The sequence below is a fragment of the Phaethon aethereus genome, assembly GCF_964289735.1.
Source record: "Phaethon aethereus genome assembly, chromosome: 14".
NCBI lineage: Eukaryota > Metazoa > Chordata > Aves > Phaethontiformes > Phaethontidae > Phaethon > Phaethon aethereus.
The window spans coordinates 2,183,532-2,204,353 of NC_138590.1; the positions used below are offsets into that span (position 1 = coordinate 2,183,532).

General features: G+C 39.5%; 1 protein-coding gene across 4 annotated transcripts in view; it reads right to left on the reverse strand.

Annotated features, from left to right (window-relative positions):
- Positions 1–20,822, reverse strand: part of CTNNA1 (catenin alpha 1) — a gene marked incomplete at both ends in the record, with an annotated part of 103,776 nt that overhangs the window by 26,750 nt on the left and 56,204 nt on the right. For 2 of the 4 annotated variants that reach the window (XM_082006225.1, XM_082006226.1), the window contains 3 exons: positions 5,968–6,060; positions 19,681–19,833; positions 20,628–20,708. In XM_082006225.1, the coding sequence (XP_081862351.1) occupies positions 5,968–6,060; positions 19,681–19,833; positions 20,628–20,708 (327 nt within the window). Of the gene's footprint in view, positions 1–5,967; positions 6,061–19,680; positions 19,834–20,627; positions 20,709–20,822 lie in introns of those variants that run through there. The other 2 variants (XM_082006228.1, XM_082006227.1) reach the window with 2 other exon arrangements.

The following is a 20,822-nucleotide window of genomic DNA, read 5'->3' on the forward strand; positions in this document are numbered from 1 at the left end:
TCTCTCCTTGCTCAGCTGGATTTTAACACCTGTATTTTTCTGTATTAAAGAAAGCCTAGCTTGCTTACTGGCAGTTTGTAAGAAGCTGCTCATAATTTAATTTTACATATGCCAGATGCCAAAGTTACCTCCCGCGTTCACCCTACTCATGTTTCCTTCCCTGCTCCTAATTGGATTTTGCTTTGAATGGAGAAAAACATGTTCATAAGCAGGACATTTAAGTCGCTTCCAGTTACATTCAACCCTAGGTTTGCATCCACATGTCTACGTGTGCTAACACTCTACGTACTTCAGTACAACAAAAAGCACTCTGCAGACTCTGATGAGCTGAAATGCCTGGAAGCAAAACATACAGAAGATTGTTTTGCGCTTTCTCTAGCTATAATGGCAGTGACCAGCAAGTGTACGGAGGCTGATGCACCAAAAGAAGGAGAAGTTTGCTTTTCCAATACTTTGTTCCAATGTATAAAAGGCACTTTGAACACTTTCCCTTTCCTGCAAGTTAAAAAGTTCGCTTCGGGACATGGTTTAGAAGGCATGGTGATGTTGGATTAACAGTTGGACTTGCTGATCTTGAAGGTCTTTTCCAACCTTAATGATTCTGTGAAATTATGCACCGAGCGAATGCAGGCATCTCCGCAGAGAGATTTACAGTGCTATAATGACCCACAGAAACACACTTTTCCTGGAAAAACATGACCTCTTCTAGTTTAGCATACACTACTGTCAAAGTATTTACTATTTGCATACTGTGTATATATAATTATCCTATCAACTTCTCCATGTATGGAAAAGGCATTTTGATTTGTAGCTGAGGACCAATATTATAGTACCAGTCAATGCAGAAGCTGCAAGAAGTTCGGTGCCATTTGTTTTGGTGTCCATTTGTGTTGCTTCGTTTTGCATTTCACTGACTTGAAGTGCTGAAGTTTTGCAGGTTTTGGGGACTCTGCTTCTTTTCTGGAAGCTGTTCTGCTACTGCACTCCACAGATCGTACTGTGACTGTAATGAACACACAGGGTCCTCGCACACTAAATATACCTCTTTCTACAGAATTGAATCCCTTTCTCCTACATTTGCTTCTTTTTATGCATCAGTAGCCATTCAAATATCTAATATTGTTCCTCTGATGGTCACTCTTGTCCTATGCTGGCTCTTTTTCACAGTAAGCCTGCATGATACAAAATTGCAACCCAGGTCTTAAGTTTTTTTAATGTAACTATTTCTACGCAATGCCAATAAAATGCTTCAAGCACCTGTAATTAAACAGTCTGGAGATAGAGCTGCTAGTTAGTACATTCAAAAAATCTGACAGTCTTTCAAAGAGAAGAAAATATCAAACAATTGTCCCCTTTTAAGTCTCTGCTGCAAGAAAAATGAAGTTACCTTCTTCTCCGACAGCCATCAGGGAACCAGCAGTAACCGGGGTCTTAAGCAGGGGAGAAAGTCTGCAAGTTTGGGTTTGGTTGATTTGAAGAGATGCATTGGAGGGTTTTTTTTTTGTTTCTCTAAGATGCTGCAACTTTTAAACAAAAGTTTTCATGCTATTTGGAACCTCTACATCGTATTTTGTCTGTGTCAGTAGGTGTGATCAGCGTATGTAGCCATCTGCCTCATCAGAATTCTATAAGCAGCAAATTGCTTTTCAAGCATTTCAAAACTGGAATGTAAAGATGTGGAACAGCAATTATTAAAACAAGATGTTAATATGAGGAGAGCCAATTTATTTTTAGAAAAATGTAATTTAATCCAAGAATTATCTAGAGTCTGTTTAATGGGCTCACTTGACTGCAGGGGACCGTGAGCTATGCCGAACACAGTGTCTGTGCTACAGCAGGTATGGAGGGCACGTGGAAAGACCCTGCCTGGTGCCCTCCCAAGGTTTCTAAGGAGGATGAGCTATTTGGGCAGCAGAGGAGAAAGGCAACTAGCACTGGCTCAGAGCAAGCCCTGCCTTCCAGATGGGAGAGCAGGTCCTGCGTGGCCACACCAGGGAGGTGCAGGTCTACCCTGCTCCTGCAATCTGCTTCCCAGAAGATGATCAATCTCAAGGGTAATGGGCTCCAGCTTCTGCTGGCAGAAGCAAACACCCAACCTGATGGAAATTCTAATCCGTAATTATTTTCTGAAACCCTCAGCCTGACTGCAATTTGGTTAGAAGTCTATACATGAACTTCAGAGGCTTTAAAGAACGAGAAAGTCAACATATAGCTGGTGAGCAGCTGCAAGTGACAGCAGACTGTCATATCAAAAGGCTGGAGCAATACTCTCTCCTTTCAAGAGCGGTACTGGGCATTTCACTGCTGCTTTCTAAACACCTACAGCTTGTATGATCAGAAACACTCCCATGGTTAAGCTCTCTTCTCAGACATCTTTAATTCAAAATGCTGTTACAAAACAGCTTTCACAGGCTCCCAAAGCAAGTACTTCTTGGAAACAGAACTCGGAAGCCAGAGTTCCGAGCAAATATCCAGGTTTTCGAGTAGAGATAAACAAAATTTTTCACAAATTTACCGTTGGCAAGCTCTGTGTTTAGCAAGAAGGCAAAGAAAACTTCCCCCAGCACTCTGCTAGGCAAGTGGAAGCACAGGCAACTATTCCAAGCATTTCACAGCAATACTTTTCCATTTCAACTATGAAAGACATCTTAAGCATTTTTTAAAAACGTTTAACTGTAGTGATGGAGGACTTTTGTTCCTTCATCCTAACCCACCACAGCCAGGCCCGTTTCCCCACCACCTAGCAAGGCATGAAGCTGCAGGACTGCAGGTAACTCTTGCGAGACGCTGGACAAAGTTGTTTCACTTCAATAGACAGACTTTCAGCAACGCGTGCCCTCAAAGAATTCAGGCAGGCTTGTAAGTCAAGGCTTCGTGAAGAAATACACCAGTAACCTCCTAACACTGCCTTATTTCTTCCCTGTAAACCCAGCCTAACACAAGCCAGCCAGCTGGCTAATACAGAGCATAACAGCTCTTCCTAACAGCTCCTCCCGCACCATCAAAAAGGAGCTCTAAATATCACATTAAGTCTTCAACTTCGCATTAATTTCTGTGTTAATTGGCTGGGGACTCACAAATAGGAAGGATGATGTCACTCTTGAGGGAGAGCTGATTTTCACTAACAGAGCCACACTAAACAAGTTTAACTGCTTGGTTTCATAGAGACTTTTCAGATGAGAAATTTTCTGCATCTTCTTTTTCCTCAAAGAATTACATTTCAAACCTGAGAACGTCTGAGCCCATAGGTGACATTGGCAACGAATGACTTATTTTCCTTACCGACAAAACTTCCAAGTTTTCTCTAACCAGTTTGAAGTGCTGCATGTTCCTCACTCCTGCTGCCAGCTCAAAAAGGCTAGTTATGGCAAGGGACTGAAAAACTGCTCTATTTGAGATATAGCTTTTATAATTAACTCTACAGATTGATTTCTGCAGAAATCTTTCTTTAACCAGGAGTTCTCTACTCCCAGAATGGCCTCTACTCAGCTAAGCTATTTAAGAGGTTACCTGGGGACTTACTCAAGTGCATTAAATTTCAGTTTCATCCTTTCAACCACAGCAATACCTTGAATTAAATTTCATACATCATATTTCTGTGTGCTATTGATATATTCACTTGAGTTTCAGAGACTATTGTAATTACTGATTGACTTGACTCGTTCCAAATCCAGCATCTTCCTGAAAAAATACCATCTAAGCAAAAAAAAAAAAGCTGATAATGTTGGATAAAATCTGTATTTTATGCTAAATTCACACATTTGTTCAGCAGTCACCTAAAAGGATTCAAGAAGCAGCTGGAATAAACTACAAAACAAACAGATAATTGTCTAAAAAGGGAAACAAAACCCCATTATGCTCTTCTTTATATCTAGAAGCATTTAGAGATTATACAGAATAATCGAAGTTTGGGGACCATTCAGTAACGCAGGTGAGGAGGACGATAGTGTGCTGCATCGCTTACACTGGCATAAGACAAACTTCTGTACCGCTAGGAGAAAACACAGATGCCATTTGTGAAACAGTTTAGACAAGTGCCCCTAATTATCTCTGAGAATTCACAACATGTTTAAATACTCTTAGAGCATTAAAGAATCAACCAGAGAACATGTAATGTAATATAAAAGCACTCTTTCAAGTGCTATGAACAGCTACAGTGTCATTTACTAATCTCTTGGTGATGACCCTGAAATTAAGGCAAGACTGTGCAGTGGAACATCTGAACTGCAGGCTTGGAAGTTCAGCTACATGACCTGTATAAAGCCAGAATCCATCAGTTATAGCCCTCGTCCATTTATAGATAATCAAAGCTTCCAATGCCTGTTAAATGTATTATCCATAATCCCCAAAGGCAAAGGTTAACAACTGCACTTCAGTAATGTGACTACAGTTTGGTGCCTATTGACTATAGTTTGTTAATTATTTCATGTTGACCATCATGGTGTTTATTTTATAAAGGAGTAGATTTATTTAAATAAGCAGTTGTTGGAAAAGCAAAGATAGGAGAGATTGAAATACACATAATTTCAGCAATGGGGAAGGGAAAAAACCCCGCAGATTTGGACAACTACCAGAAACATTTAGATCCAAAGAAAACATAACTTTCTTAACATGATTATTTTCAAAAAAAATCAGCATTTGTTTGGAGCAATATGCATTAGACACTCATATTCTTGGAGATTACAAACAAAAAAAATTATGTCCAGCCTAGTTCATTACTTTAGGAAAGAGCAAGCCCTTATAGCAGATAAGATGTATTTTTAATATTTTTTTTCTTCCACATGCTTTGTTCCAACTGTAAAAATTGACCTTTGGTTTTAACAAGCCATACACACCACTTGCCTCAGATGTGAGAGGCAAAGAACTGCACAGCCAATGCATCTTATACACTGGCCCCCAGGGTCTGATCCAGGAGTGGAAACCACAGAAGTCACCCCAGGATGACAAAAGGTCTCCTAGATAGTATTTAATGTTTTATGTTCAGGTGCCTATCTTCACCTATTTAATAGCACTGTTACTTGAAAGTAATAGAAAAGATAAAATAGTCCTGTTCTTCACACTGTCTCCACCTATTCCCTCAAAATTCCCATCCTGCTGAGGCAAGTACAGGTGAACATATCTGTATTCCTTTCAACTGGTTTTAAAAGGTCCAATATATATGGGAAAACCTCAACAAATTCCAAATAATCCCGAGACAAGACACCTTATCTTCATAAAACACCATTTGACCAATTTTTTGAGTATGTATTTTCCATTAGCTCCTTATTACCAACAACAACTTATTTGTATGTTTTAGATCTGAATTTCCTGTTGCTTCAAAAAATGTAAGTTACAAGAATTGACAGTGCACTGTAGCCTTCAGGCGTTCATCCAAGTATCTAGTTGTTGACATTTAAAACATCAAGGCTGTCAAAATGGAAAAGGATAGTCTAGTGCCTATATGAACTTAATTTCCTTGTTTCCATTAAAAAGTTATTAATTAAAAGGTAGTCTCAGCCAGGTACAAACTCTTCATGCATAGCCAGCTTCCTCTGATCCTACTCTATCAAGAAGATTTTTTTGCATATTTATATTCTACTCCGGCAAAAATTAATATATCTACAACTCATCTTTCAGCACGCACAGGAGCAACGGTAGCGCCTTCACAAGGCATTTTCCTGCAACATGAATGTGCACAGTAAACCACTGAAGCTTCACTAGTTTACTGTCTTGCAGGTTACTAGAATACCCTGGCCAAATGAAATTAGAGCTATTACATAAAAAAAGACCCACTCGTATCACTAATTACTTTGTCGTGTATTTTAAAGTTTAAATCTTGATGCCTACACTGCATTTCATTCTCTACATGGGAAAGTCAAGTTCTGCAGCAAGTCCACAGACAGCCACTAAAAGCCCAGAACAGGTACTAAGCAGGACCAGATGCTCAACTTATACGGATATGTCTTGTGTTCTCATGCTCTTCATTACCTGTGGACACAAGGCTTCAAGCTGGCTGGCTGACATGCGAACCAATTTCACACCTTCTTCGTTGTTAGAGATGGAACAGGCCAAGTTAGCAACCTGTGTCAGGGGTGGGAGAAAACAAAACACAACTGTTAGAATGGGGTTTTATTTCCCTCTGTAGGAAACATTTTACCTGCCCCTAAGAGCAACCAGCAACCCATCATGAAATACAAAGTGTCCACATTCACAGAATCATTACGGTTGGAAAAGACCTTTAAGATCAAGTCCAACCATCAACCCAACACGACCATGCCCACTAAACCATGTCCTGAAGTGCCACGTCCACATGTTTTTTGAATACTTCCAGCTATGGTGAGTCCACCACCTCCCTGGGCAGCCTGTTCCAATGTTTGACCACTAAAACTGAACGATTCGTTCAGTTCTAACCAGTTTTGAAGCCACTAACGACATCTGTTCCTTCTCTAGCCATAAAATCGTAACACATGAGATCATAAAACCATAGTCATTCAAACAAGACAGACAGATCATTGTTACGACCGACTTGGTTAAGGTCTCTCCAGTAAAAGGTACAAGAACATTCTTGGCAGCACTTGAAGTTACAGTTAAAAAGCCCATTCCCACTCTAGTGAGACAGCAGCAATCACACAATTAAAAAACCCATTCCAGCTCCCATGCATCTGAGGATTAGCAGAGTCTTCTATTGTTCATAAGCATAGAGATCCTCTCTTTTTCTTGAAACATTTCTATATCCTACTGCATGTCAGCGCAGAAGAACTTGGGAGGCTCATCAAGCAATTCTGTGCCAGCGGTGCTGCAAAGCTCAAGCTGTTTTGCTGGTGTTGCACAGCGCACACCTCTGCAACAGGACACAGGTATTTGAACACACTGAACTACTCAATGTACTACTTATCTAGTCAAAGACTGCAGTATCAGGCAGGTGTTCCTCCAGCCCTCCATTTGTGCCACGATTCATTAAGAAAAAAAACGTTTGCTGATACAGGTGATCTCGAAGATCCATCCACAATTCTCCAAAATTTGAATAGCATCTTGTGATGCTAAAACTTTACTCCACAACCTTGACCTGCTGCACAGCAGCATCCTTAACTAGGGCATCTTGAAGCAGAGGACCTTTTGTAAATATCTGCCTTTTTAAGAGCACACAGGAAGGGGACAGCACAGAATTTTTTGGTAATTGAAGATGTTCCTCGTATCGGAGCTACTCTCGGGGGAAGGAAGTCTGAAGTAAGTTACATTTCTTAGTTGACAGGTGAATGACAAGCATGTTATTCTGAGCCATTTGAACACAGAAAGCTGTAAAAATAGCACAAAGTGAACTGAGATGAACACCGAGTACTGTCCTTTCAGAGACTGAGCAACCTGCAAAAACCCCCAGTAAATGTGCTGTAAAAGCATCCATCACAAGCCAGCAGATGCTCAGTAACACCAGTGAACCAGATTTCTCCATATACTTTCCCCTATAAGCTGGGAAAAATCCATTCTCCCTTTAATTAAACTATCCCATGCATTCATATACAAGTAATTTTGAAGTTGTATCTGCAGATATGTCGCGTGCTTTTCCCCCTCGCGAAGCCGTTCCCTTACGACAGATGTTCCCACACGGAATACATTACTGTCCCACAAACTATCAACCACACGCCAATATACTTGAACAGTGTTTTTTATCAATTCTATTATTAATTTTGGGACCAAAAAGCAAGTTCCCATTGCAAAGCACACAGCCTCTTCCTCCCTTCAGTTCCAAATCAAGTTACAAAGGATGAAAAAAAAAGGTGTGCTGTCAAGAAGAGAGGTACGTTTCCAACACCGAACGACCAAGTAAACAGATGCAACTGCATATATTTGGATGAAAACAAACTGAAGTTGAGAGAAAGACTATGCAGCATCAACACAACATAGAAAACACTGCCAGTTTTCAGCAATATCGGTGTCCTATTCCTCAACTTTCTTTTCCACTAGTCTTTGTAGACAAGACTTAAATATTAAGAGGTGGAGTTGCAGTAAGCCTTCAGTTCATTGCGAGGCCATGCAGCTCGCACCCAGCTTAGCCAAGGCTCTTTTCTCTCTCCTTTCTGTTACCACGTCCACTGCAGTCTCCAGCTCAGTTCCTCTCTGCATGACACTACCACCGAACAGCTGTACTCTGGATAACGCCCTATCAAAAAGGGATTTTATTTTGAACATGGATTTTTCCCCCCTGCAGATTTGCCATGTCTTAAATCCCTAGGTCACAGCAAGCTGTAGTATATTATGCTTTTGTTTAGAGGCTCCAAAAAAAAAAAAAATCAAGAGACAGTAAGATGCCATGATTTAAAAGTCAAATAAAGATTGTGCTGTTGTTTTAAGCACAGGTCATATTTTTGAGAAACACCAGTTTGCCAATATTTTTTATGGTCCATATTTTCACATCATTTCTGCCTCCATGGCAGCAGTTACAATCTCTAGGAGCGAGAAGAACACAAAGCTCTATTGAGTAGGGGCTGAATAAAAGCGACATTGAAGCACTACAAAATCAGCCTCTCCGATATCTGGAGATGTTGTGCTCTCTCTCAAGCCAAGTGTGATGAATCAAGCACACAGAAACCCTGCTCTGTCTGAATACAGAGAGGCAAAGAAGTTTATAATTGAGTGTCCCCGCCATGGTACGATGAAATTTTGGTTTTTTGCACAGTCATTTTTGGACAGTCATTTTTCTTCTGAATACCTCACTGATGGCAATTCTTCTTTAGAAATTGCCCAACCGGGACTGCCAACCTTTATGAAAGAAGCATGTGTGCTTCCCTGACTGAGGGTCTTTGGCAGTTTAAGACAATCCAACTGTTGGCTGCCACATCCCATCCTACTGCCGCGTCTCCAAATCTCAACACTTCATTTCAGCATGCTCGTCCAAAAGAAAGCTATTTGCTTGGCAGATTAGTTTCTGTGCCAGATCAGCACACAAACTTCCCAGCAAACTATGTGCTGAACGTCAGAGCGGAGCAGGGATGTGGCAGCAGCGACTTCAGAGCACTGCAGGACATGGCCCTAAATTCACAGCAATCCAGTATTTACTGTACCTGTGGGAAGACTCTCTCAAGCTATTGGAAAACACTCACAATCCTCTTAAAATCTGAAATTTAGGAAGAGCTATGCCAACTGATTAATCAAGTTGTAAATGACATTATGATCAGGTATTTTAAGTTGCCATTAATTATCAGCTGCTCTATAGCATGAATTCTAAAGTTGCACGTACCAGCTGAGGCACATGGTTGTATGATTAAGAAATTTAATTTTAAAGGTATCTCAAAGAACCCATCATCAATAACTCCTGTGTGGTATTTGACCAATAATTTGACACTCCCCATCTGTAGAGAGGATAGGGTACTGCTGGCCAGTTATTTGACAGATACACATAATACATAGGATTTTGCAGCCAAGACGAAGATCAGCTATGGCCAAATTTCTTTTAAAGCACACAGAGCACTTGGAAATCATACATTTCTAAAACTTTCAAATAAAATAGAGCACCTCAAGCAAACAAAAATTCCCCTTAAATCAAATGTAAATGAAACAGTTTCTCTGCGTCTCCAACAACGTAGCTGACTGACATAGTAAGTGGTCAGACTTGATTTAGACAGAACACTTGTGCTTGAGAGCAAAATAGCAATTGAATTCCCGCTGCATTTGTTCATTCTTACCATTCAATATCATCAAGCCTCTTTACATAAGCACTACTGGCACAGGCATCAAAGGAGACAAAAAAATTGCAAATAATGTAATCAGCCATAATGAGCAATCTCTTGGAAGAAAGTTAAAAATACATAGGGAATGAAGACAGACTAGAGAAACTAGGTTGACACGATTCAGAGAGACCTCTTGCAGCACTGACAGACCTCTCTGCTGCAATATCAAGGCTCTCTTGGTTCACAGAGTATACAACCATGTCCCAGAGATGGGTTCATGTACCCCAAGAGGCAGGACAGACCCAAAGCAGCTGCTGATGTTTAGATGAATGAGCTTAAATTTACCCTCAGTGCATAGACACAACCATTTCTACAAACCAAACTAATGAACTGGTACCAAGTAAGACTCAAAGCTGGACAAACTCATCTGGAAAGTGGGTTTCATGCACTGGTCAGTTTTTGAAACTCAAATCTGATTGGTATTAACAATGACATCAGAGGACTGCCAGTTGAGATGATGCCTTTGGAGGAGGCATTACTTGCCTGGTTACTTCTGGAGGTAGGCACCATTGCAGTGCAAAGGGTCAACGAGAAATATGTTACTAGCAGGAAGGTATAATTCCAATATATATATATATATAAAAAAAATATTGTACCATCTGTCACAGAGTGATTCCATCTCGAGTTCTAGTTACTTTGGTTCTTCAGAATTTGCTAATTTTAAATTGGGAAAAATCTTGACATTTCTAAAGCAGTTCTTTTCCTCTATTTGTGACAATTTGTCAGCCTATGTTTGTGTTGTCAGCTGTTGCAGACAACTGCCTTCTCTGACAATAGGCAGTTTTTACTTTTTTCACCTGAAATAAATTTTATTTTTTCAATATTTTTCTTAATGTGAAATTTGTTCAGATAACAACTAAGGAGCTGCGTCTTCCAGCAATTCAAAGACTACAGCAGCCTCAACTACACGAGCTTGGGGGTCATCACTAAGCTTCTTAAATTACACTGTTGAAAATAATTGAGAAATACTGCTACAGCTTTGTACTTGTTAAACTTTCTCTCTGCACGGACATCCTAGCTTAGGTAGAGGGGCTACTTTACTGTTTATTGAAGGATTGACAAATTATTTTTTTTTAGTAAGCGACAAAAAAAGGCAAGAGAAAAAAGGAACTATAATCTCTGACATATTAAGTCCTCAAGGATTCAAAGGCTGACACTGAAAGTTTGTGTTAAAGTCTCCACTTTGTGCGCCTGGATTGACTTCAGAGAAGCAACACCAAGGTTTTCTCCTTGTTTACAGGTCATGTTTTTAGGACAGGTTCTTCAGAAAGTCAAATATGCAAGGCCCTCCTAAATAGGTGCTGTATGCAATCATCCAGCAATGGTGTAATCCAAAGGCGGCTCTGTAATGTGTTTATTGTTGCATAATTTAAAATTGTCAGAGCTGCCTCTGCCACACAGCTTTGCTATAAATAAGGATTATATATTGCTATGCAGGAGACAAACATACACTAATTGAATTCTAAGAGTGACTAGTCTCATTTGAAACTGCAGTTGTAAAAACAGAAGTAACAGTTTTCAGGTGGTCTTCGAATAGAAAAACTTTTCAGTTTAACATTAACCAGTATCCTCTCGTAACTGATGCTCACAAACCCTTATACAAAAATAATAAAGCCATACTCATTTATACACAGATATTTTGGGAATTTCAACATGGAAACAAAGCTTTTCAAAGGTCTTCCTGGCATTTTAATTTCTGATTAAACTTCCAAACTTCAGCTTCTCGTTTGATTTTTTGCTTTTCATTTTACAATTTCTCTGGGAATGCAAATTCCCACTTTTAAGCAGCTTTAGATCACTCATTTTAAACGTGAAAAAAAAGAATGGACAGGCAGCCATTCAATGTTTTCCTCTTGAGGACCTGCTAAAGAAAAGGGTATCTGATATTCTTACAAAATCCAACATACTGCACATCTGATTTCCTCCTCCCCCGTATTAAGAAAACAGTCCAGATTCACTTCACAATGGTCAAAGCCCATGACATTAATTTAAGTGCAGAAACAACTGTTCTGGCAAAACTAAGCGGCAACTGAGGACTCTCAGAAGAGATGTGTCAATTATGTAATTTCCCTTCTTCAAAAAAGGCTTTATTATTGAGTAAGTCCATACAGTCATTAATTCACTCGTACACTACACTCAATATGCAAGACAAATGTGAGCATTTTAACATCCTAATAGGTACCACACAAGGGAGAAGCCTGCATTATTGCTATAATCCTCTAAACTCACTGGTTTTGCAGAGGCATGGCTAATTTTGAATTATGCAAAACAGTTTCACTTCTTTCCTGCGTGGAGAGATGGCAGGAGGACTTCAGTTCAAGACCATAGGGATGGGAGCAAGTTACCAGGAGTCATGCTGTCGTCTACTCTGTGTTTTTTATATGACTTTAGTTGCAAGTGGCTGCAGCTCCACAGAAGGTACCTTGCAAGAGCTTGTTGTGGGCAACAGAATCCTAATGTATTAACTTAAAATAGTAAAAGTCTTTAAATAAAACAAGCCACACACAGAAAAACTCCAGACAAAGCACCGAGGGGAACGACAGACTAAAATTGAGATTACTGCTACTTCCAGAGCTCTGCAACCTCAATGCAGAAGACTACAGCAATTTTAAATTAAAGTCTGGTTATAAACACATGGAGGGGAAATTTCAGCTAGATGCAACAAAACTGGCAAGCAAAATGTTTTCTTTTTTGGTTCCAAAGTTTTAGACAATGAGAAACGAGGGTTTCAGGGGTTTTTATTTGAACAGGCTGGCAACTGATTGAAAGAGAAAGGGGATCAGAGACAATATATAGTGTACTTTCTGCTCCCTATAATATTGAGGCAAGTGCTTAGTATTTTCATGGGTAACACCCTTCTTTTGGGATCAAATCTCAAAACTTGCACCTTTTAAGTCATGTCTGTGTGTCTAAAAATCTAGTTAAGGAATATTGCTTTGCATTTGGCTCTCAACCTGAGAGAACCTTAAATCACAGGAGTAAAGTGCTAGCAGTACACGAATACCTTTATTTCCAGACTGGTGGATTATCCTTTCTATAGACCTGACAGAGCAGAGCTGGTAAAGGAATAGCAGTGTGCTACGTGGGCACTGTGCCCCTCGTAGATGCAGCTGTAGCAGCAGATGTAACTATTGGCACAGGAACTATTCCTTCCTCAGACAAACAAGCTAAAGTGATAAAATGTTGTTATAAGCACAAAACACGTTAGTTACACAAGTCGATCTGAGCTACCATGACAGAAATCACACCACTGGTACGTAATGTAGATCTGATCTAAGGTAAAACTTATAAATCAAATCCTCATCTTAGATGCTTCTTAGCAAGACAAATGTTTTTTCTTTAAAATAAAAGTGTTTCTAGTAGTGATTTTTGGACAGCACCTAATAATTATCCTTATCCAAAAAACCCTCTATGTTTATCGAAGTGGAACCATAATTCCTTCCTATCTCGTTTTGCTTATCACTCAGAGCATGCTGCAATATGACCTTCCTAAAGGCTTCCAACCTGGTGCCTATTATTAGCTGTTTAAACCAGTTTTTGGTGATTCAGACAACTGTTCATGGCAAGTTTAGTGGTAATTATATTATGCTCTTGAAGAAGGCGACAAAATAGTACGAGGAATGAGCTCTATACAGACTTCAGGCAACTTCTTGATGACACTACATGACTAATATTCCAATATTGCTAGTGACTAAGATGATGAAAATCCAGACATGCATCAAGGCTTTTAGTTATATTTCAAGAATTAAAACATTTATGCCACATCTATAAAAGCTGTACCCAAAAAGCTACTTAAAAATTGTGTTGGAAGTAAGAGTCAAATATCTGGCAAGTAAAATAGGCCAGGACACTATTGCTTTTTACCTACCTCTGAAGACATCATGTCAACAGCACCTACAGTCAACCGTGCTTATACTTCCTGACCTCTTTTACAGATTTCCCTTCCCCAAATGCTTCTACCTGTTCCCAAAGGAACAAAGAACAGAGTAAATATAGGGCTGTTTCCAGTGAGTAAAAGAATATTACCACAGTTTTCCACACCCTAACCTCATTCACCTCCAACTTCCACACCCTTCACATCTCCCTTGGCCCAAGTCCCGCAGTCTCAACAGTCATCCAATGTAATGACTGCCCCTATAGAAAAGGTATGGCAGAAAGGCCTCTCTTCCACGTAGCAGCAGCTAACCAAGATGATTTACAAATAGAAAAATGTTTCTGAACACCCCAATTGCTGTCCAGATATGCGAAGTTCAAATTTGTCTTCCATCAGCTGACCTCTCCCACTGGTTTCAGCGTCAGATTACTGATACCTTGCTTCTCCTATGTGTACTTACAATGAAATCTGGATAGGAAGATTACCCTGAAGTCTTTCATTCCTCTTCCAACATGATTTTTCATCTCTAGCAGCACTTTACAGACCCTTTCATACATAATTTGGTGTAGCATTAGAAGACTGGCCTCAAAAAAACTTACAAGAACAAAAGTTATCCTGTTAAAAGGTCACTTGCCTTTGCTTATGTATGATGTATTAAATTTCTATATCTGGTTTTGTTGGAAAATGGAAGAACTTTTTTTCTGCTGAGGCTTTCCTACTTTACTGATTATGAATGTAAGGAAAGCATGTTCCTTACAGCAGAATTTAATTTATTTATGAATTAGTTGACTAATAAAATGAACTTTCCTTGTAAGTGCATCAGTTCTTGAAGAGTGTCAGACTTTAGAGGGCACATTAGAGTTATACTGGTCATTTATGGAAGACATTTGTTTTAAATTCCTGCCAAGGTTATCTATAGACAAGTTACAGCAAATGTGCTTGTTCTTTGGAGGAGACATTTTGCTCTCCATCTTAAAATGGGAAATTAGTCTCAAGTTGGACTAACTCTGCCTCTCTTCTCCAGATCATAGCACAAGGACAGTTCCCTTGTGATACACAAGTACCTTAAAAATAAAAGCATGTAAAAGACAAACTTGAGTTTGCAGATTCCCCCCCACACCCCGTAAATTAGGTTACTATATGGGAAAAATAGGTGCTCAGATACCACAGCAATGACTGATAATGACCAAAGCCTGGAAAATGCTGAGTGTTGAGAGATCAATATACACAAAGTTCAGAAAAACTTTCCAAGTCAATATTTGATTTGGGTGCCCAGTGCTATGCTTGTCTGCACTTTTCACCCAAGATAAATCATCTCTGTCTTTCAATACCGATATATACCTCTGATAGCAAGCATGAAGAAGGAATATTTAAAGAATGAGCAAAGCCAGTCCACGCCCACCTCCAAAGAGGCTAGTGTTACAAACTTAGTATAAACTTTGGAAATCAGGTGGCTAATAAACACAAAGGATAATCTTGTGAGACCAGATTGATTTCTGGATCTGCTGGATACTTCCATTCTATGCTTCGTTTTTAATAAGTGTGTAAGATGCACAAACACTAAGTGCATACCTTTATCACAAAGGTAAGTAGCTATGTCCAGGTATGTTACATCTCAATGAACAGAGCCTCAGTTTTTAAAACCCTTTGCTGTGTCTGAAGTCTCAAAAAGCTATATTTTATCCACTTCATATTTTTTAAAAGCCTTTCATATGTAAAAAAACTGGCAATAAAAATGTTGCACGTGTGCAAGGCTTTGGGCGAGTAGTATTTTTAGGCTGAGGTCTGAAGAATTACTCTAGGACATCAGGCTAGACAGTTAGGGCAACAGAAGGGGAAAACGTCAGTGTGAGAGGCTACAGATAGCTTATGGAATTGCAAGTGCCCAAATGTGATTTTTTCCAAGCAAATAAATTTGCAGTCTGCATCTGTTCATGGGTTTTCACTGAAGATGAGCAAATCATCTCTCCATATGCAAGATACAACCCAGCGCATTAAAAAAAGGCACAGAGCGGTCTTTTCAGATAAATTAAAGCAATTGGAAAAAACCTGATGCTTATGAAACATCATTGAGAGCCTCTGTCTCCCTGGTCTTACCAAAGTTTCTCTAAGAAAGAGAATTAAAAATAAAATTTGAGAAAAACATTTGACACAGGGGTATTGTGTTCCAGAATAAGATAAGATTATTTTCTGTTTTCAAGGAATTACAAACTCTCCCTTTCCAGCATATTTTTCAGCAAGCAAACAGCTACTGGAAGATTTTAACCGGGACTCTGTCCTCATCTACCTTTTAACTACCTAATTTCTAAGGTCTGAAAAACTTTTCCATTAGAACTACAGAGTATAAAACAGTGACAAATTGACAACCTAATTTTTCCTTTTTCTAAAGCATTCAATAGCGTAGCAGAAGTTTCTTCTTAACATTTATAGCTTTTTCACTTTTCAAAGAATAGCCAGAAGTGTCACTGCAGTGACTACAGGGAGCAGTACAAAGGCAACTTGTGCACAAGCACACTTCAAAGACTGGGACGAACAAAAAGTCAGCGTGGTGCTAAGTGACATCATTAAAAATGAGCACCCGTTGCAGGACAGCCTAGATTCTTTTAGGGAATAACATTAAATCTAAGAAATGCCAATTCCAAGTTGTCTTTCCTCAAGAGCAAAGCTACAGGTTGGAGAGCCAAGGCTACTTTACCCAGCATCCTAAAGACGACCGAACATAAGGAAGTATTTTACAATCTCTGAATTAGGAAGACTTTCATAGATCACAAGTGATTTTAACTTTTTCTTACACTGGTTCCTGAAATGCTGTCTCTTCCATTATTCTTGTGTGCCACATTTAAAATGGCTTCTCAATTCATGAATTAAACTCTTTTAACAAAATTCAGGCTGAGCACTAGCTAGTTAATGGACTGTTAGCACAGAGCAATTTTGAAAGCTATCTTTGAAATGTATTTTTCAACTGAGACAAGTCTCATTTTATTATTTTACTGTTACTCCGTTTTCAAAAGGTGGGATAAGGGCATTAGTATTTTACTGAGTGAGAAACAAATTAGATGGAAGCTCTTTGGGACATGGCTTTGGTATGGTTTCTTCAGAAGATACAGACCCGGCAGGCAAATCAGGTTTTTGTGATTAATGCACCTTTTGGTCAAATTTGGCTGCCTGGACTTTAGGAACCACAAAGCAGACAAAGCTCTGCTGCCAAGAAGGGAATGTTTCAAAATAAAATTACCCAAAATCATGCGCTTGCATCTCTTTACAGCTACTTGGAGGGCCCGTATGCACCTCTGCGCTGCAGCAGCAAGAACTCCCCATGCTAACCCAGGGCAGAACTAGCACTGCCACTCCTCCCATCCAGCCAACACCTGCAACAGTTCAGTGCCAAAAAAAAAAAGAAAATATATACACATCACAGTCCCCTCTAGTGGCTGGTTCACCAGGAGAGCAGCACTGACTCCACCAGGTCACAGGACAAAGGGGTACTAAAACCAAGGTGTAAAACTTCTCACTAATTCAGATGGGGATCTTCCGAGTTACCCAGTGCAGAGCAGGTCTCTTGCGTGTGTTTCTTCCCATCGCTTTGCATTAAAGGAAAGGACATGTTCTCTTCTACATCTAAAACACAGCAGCTTGTCAATCATGGCGTGATACACACCACAGCTCCATTCTGCACGGCAGCTGTTTTGTCACCCTGGATGTCTTGAGTCATTCAGCAGCATTTCTGAGGGTAGTTAGGATAAACTCCCCGGCACACTTATCTTTCACTGAAAACAGGTGGAAGCAATCACTTCCCATCTCACCAAGTGGAACATCTTCTGTTCTGCTCTTACACAATCTTTTATTGTTTCTCCAGATACCTGCAGTCGAGTTTTCTGCCTGAGAGCAGAATCATATGGGAACTTGCAAACATCCTTCTCCATTCTGGCAGAGACACATCGAGACATTCTAAGTGCAACCCACCCCGACCTGTCTTCCTTCACAGTAAATTTGACATTGCATACGACTCCGCAGTGGCTCTCTATCCCCTTGAGACAAGGGCTCTGCAGGAGTAATATTCCCCTTCTGTCGAAGCTAGGCGTATATATTAATCCATCTACATTCATGGAAGAAGTTTATAAGCCATCTAGATCATGCTACTCTATAGCTATAGTTACATTTTAGACAGCAAAAGCAATAAGCAAGCCTTCAAAAAGTTGTTGCAGCAGCATATCATTTTAGCAGAACCTTTTGATGCCAGTCAGAACTATTGTTTAATACATACTTTCAGGGGAATCGTCTTTCTTGAAAGACAGACTGTTTGGCTGAATAGAGGTTCTGTAAAACTCATTTGCAGCTTGGCATTTTGCACACAAGGTAAGGTCAGTAAAAAACGCTCTTACGTGCCAGTGAGGACAGCCACCCATTGCTTTTCAGACGGCACACGTATTCTGAAGGAGTGGGGAGTAAGGGCTCACCTAGCAAGGACAGGAGGGAAGCTTGCGGACAGAGCTGCGCAATTACTCCTTTGTAATTATACTGATAAACTGTGCATGGACACCACACATCCACTGAAGAGGTGAGAGAACTATGGCAGAATAGGCACTGCTATTGTTATGCCAGTCAACTTCTCCTGTAAACAAGCCCTAAAAATAATTTTCTAGATGAATTAGGCTTGCAACATGAAGAAGGGAAGCTTTAGGCAAAACCCACTTCAAAGTGTTCCCACTACTGCTCGTGGCACGGCCGTATCCTCCTGCCAAGGCAGGGGCACAGCAGCGCTGTCTTCCGCCTGCTGTTTTGTCAAACAATGTCAGTTACTTCAGATTTAGAATAAAATAACTTTGGAACTATATGAAGATGGCATTTACACTGAAATGCGGCAGGCCAAAAGTGAAGAACTGATACCTTCGAAGAATTAAAGAATTTCATTGCTCAGACAGCAACTCCGAAGAGCTGGAGTAGCTTGATTCACCCCAGACTGTGGGGCAGTTGCGCCACCACTCTCAGAGCCCCTACGGCTTTGAGAAAAATACATTGAGCAAGAGTCAGAAACTACTTTTACTGATATTCGATAAGCCTTATTCTTGAGTAATTCAAATCTGTCAAGTTTTCTTGAACGTATTCCCTGATAAGCCTAGGAGACACATGGACTCAATTTTCCAACGCAGTGCTACCAAGAGAGCAAAAACACATTAACCGGTATCTGACTGTTCCCAGGTAGCTGCTGAGGTTAAGCACACGAGCCAGCTGATGCCTCAAAATGCACTGAAGTGCACAGGAGGAGCTTTTGAAGTTTATTCCTAGTGTCATGTTTCTTCAACGATCCCTATAGATGTTTGCTCCTTGGCATTTAGCGTCAGCAGGCACAAAACTCTCACGCGAAAACAATGGCAAGACGAGAAGGTTACCAAGACGTATCTGTGAATAGCCAGTATGAACTTGCATTGCTCTTTGTAAACTTGCTATCTGTCGGAAAACTATTACATTTAACAGTACACATAGGATCTTTAACGCATTTTATGTAAGATAGGTTGGTCCTATTTAAGCTGATCTTTCCAAAGATTAGCTTTAGTCTGGAGTAACATCAGTTTGAGAGCCTTTGAGGTTTTGTTAGAAAAAGGTGGCAGGAATCAGTTTTGTTGTTATTGCAAGTTATCTGTTTGTTGTTTGTTCTTTACACACACAAAAGCAGGTTTTCATTCTAAAAATCTTCATGTGAAAAGCCTGTTTATATTCACTGGTATTTTACTGTAAAGAAAAAACCTCCAGGCTTCAAGCAATGGGTCAAATTGTACAATAGGACAGTCATGCCACAGTCTCCCTTACTCCCTAGCACCATCTCCAATTAACAAATAAAATAAAGGTAACAGCATAATATACTCACGGTATATAATACCTAAAACTACATGGACTATGTAACAGTAGCTGCCGCCCTTTGACAAGCTTACATTTCTAACTATTTAAATATTAAATTATACTTAAATTCACTAAAATAAAAATTTAAAAAGCAAATTTCTTACAGAATTTGCTATTTGTTTTAACAGAATCAAAAAATGTGTTTTGCCTAGTCTTGCCTTAATTTAACTACTGATAATTTAATTTTAATTTGTACCATCTTACCTCAATCAATTTGTTGGCATGTTCACGGAAAACCTGGGCATATTCTTTAACTTCTTTTTCGTTGCCATTCTTGGCAGCTTCAATCAATACTAAAAGGGGAACATTTGTTTCCAGAAAAGAGTCTGATACATGGTCCATAACAGCCTTGCGGAGCTAAAATAAAAATAAAAGAATGAGATATTTTTCAGTAATGTTCCACTGCTGTTTTCCTTTTACTGTATTAACAGGTAAAGCTTAAGGACTTTTGTCATTGATTCTTTCTCCTTTGTGTTGTCAAGGCTCTTCCCGCACCAAGTCTTGTCTATACACTTTTTGCTTCAATTTAAATTAAATCTCCTTTAAAAACTGGATTAATTATAAAAGTGCAAGTCACCAGTTTGGCTACAAATATTGATTTAGCAGCTCATATTGGTTTTGTCTGAGTAGATTTGCCGCTTTCGCTCAGCTGATTAAACAACACGCTGATTTAACTTTTTTATTTTTCTACTAGAATAAAAACATTTTTCAAACTTGATCCATATTCACATTTACTTGAAAAGGGGAATATATTGCTTTAAAAATCAAACAGACAAAAGATTGTTACATAAATACAGTCCTCAAAGAAAATAAGCTCTTCCATGAATACCATCAGCATTATAAAACATACCTGATTATGTTCAAAATCCGTAAAATGTGAGGTGGTTTTGGTTTTTTAAAAATCTCTCTTGCCACAAGGATGATTAAGAACCCAATATCTTTATTACACAGTTAACAGGGGATTACATTTCCACCCCATGCTTCCCTGTGAACCAGGCACTGAAAGCTTCTAGTTTTTAATTCACTAAATACAAGCAGGCAAGCCCACTGCCCACTGGAAACAAACCAAGAGATTACATATTTCCAAGAGGGCAAACATGCAGGAATGCACTCATTTGTCTCAACAAGTATCAACTTTATATATTAATTACCTGTCTACGCAAGTCTCTGGTCTTTTTGGTCATTTTATCAATTGCAGAGTTCAGTGCATCACTTCTTTCCTTGCGTCCAGCCTGAAAAACAAGAGACAAAGAGGTAAACGGGTATTCAGGGTCTCAACGTAAAACCAAGTACTATTCATTTCAAGCATATTGTCAGCTTCTTTAAGTGATTATGCACACTAGAAG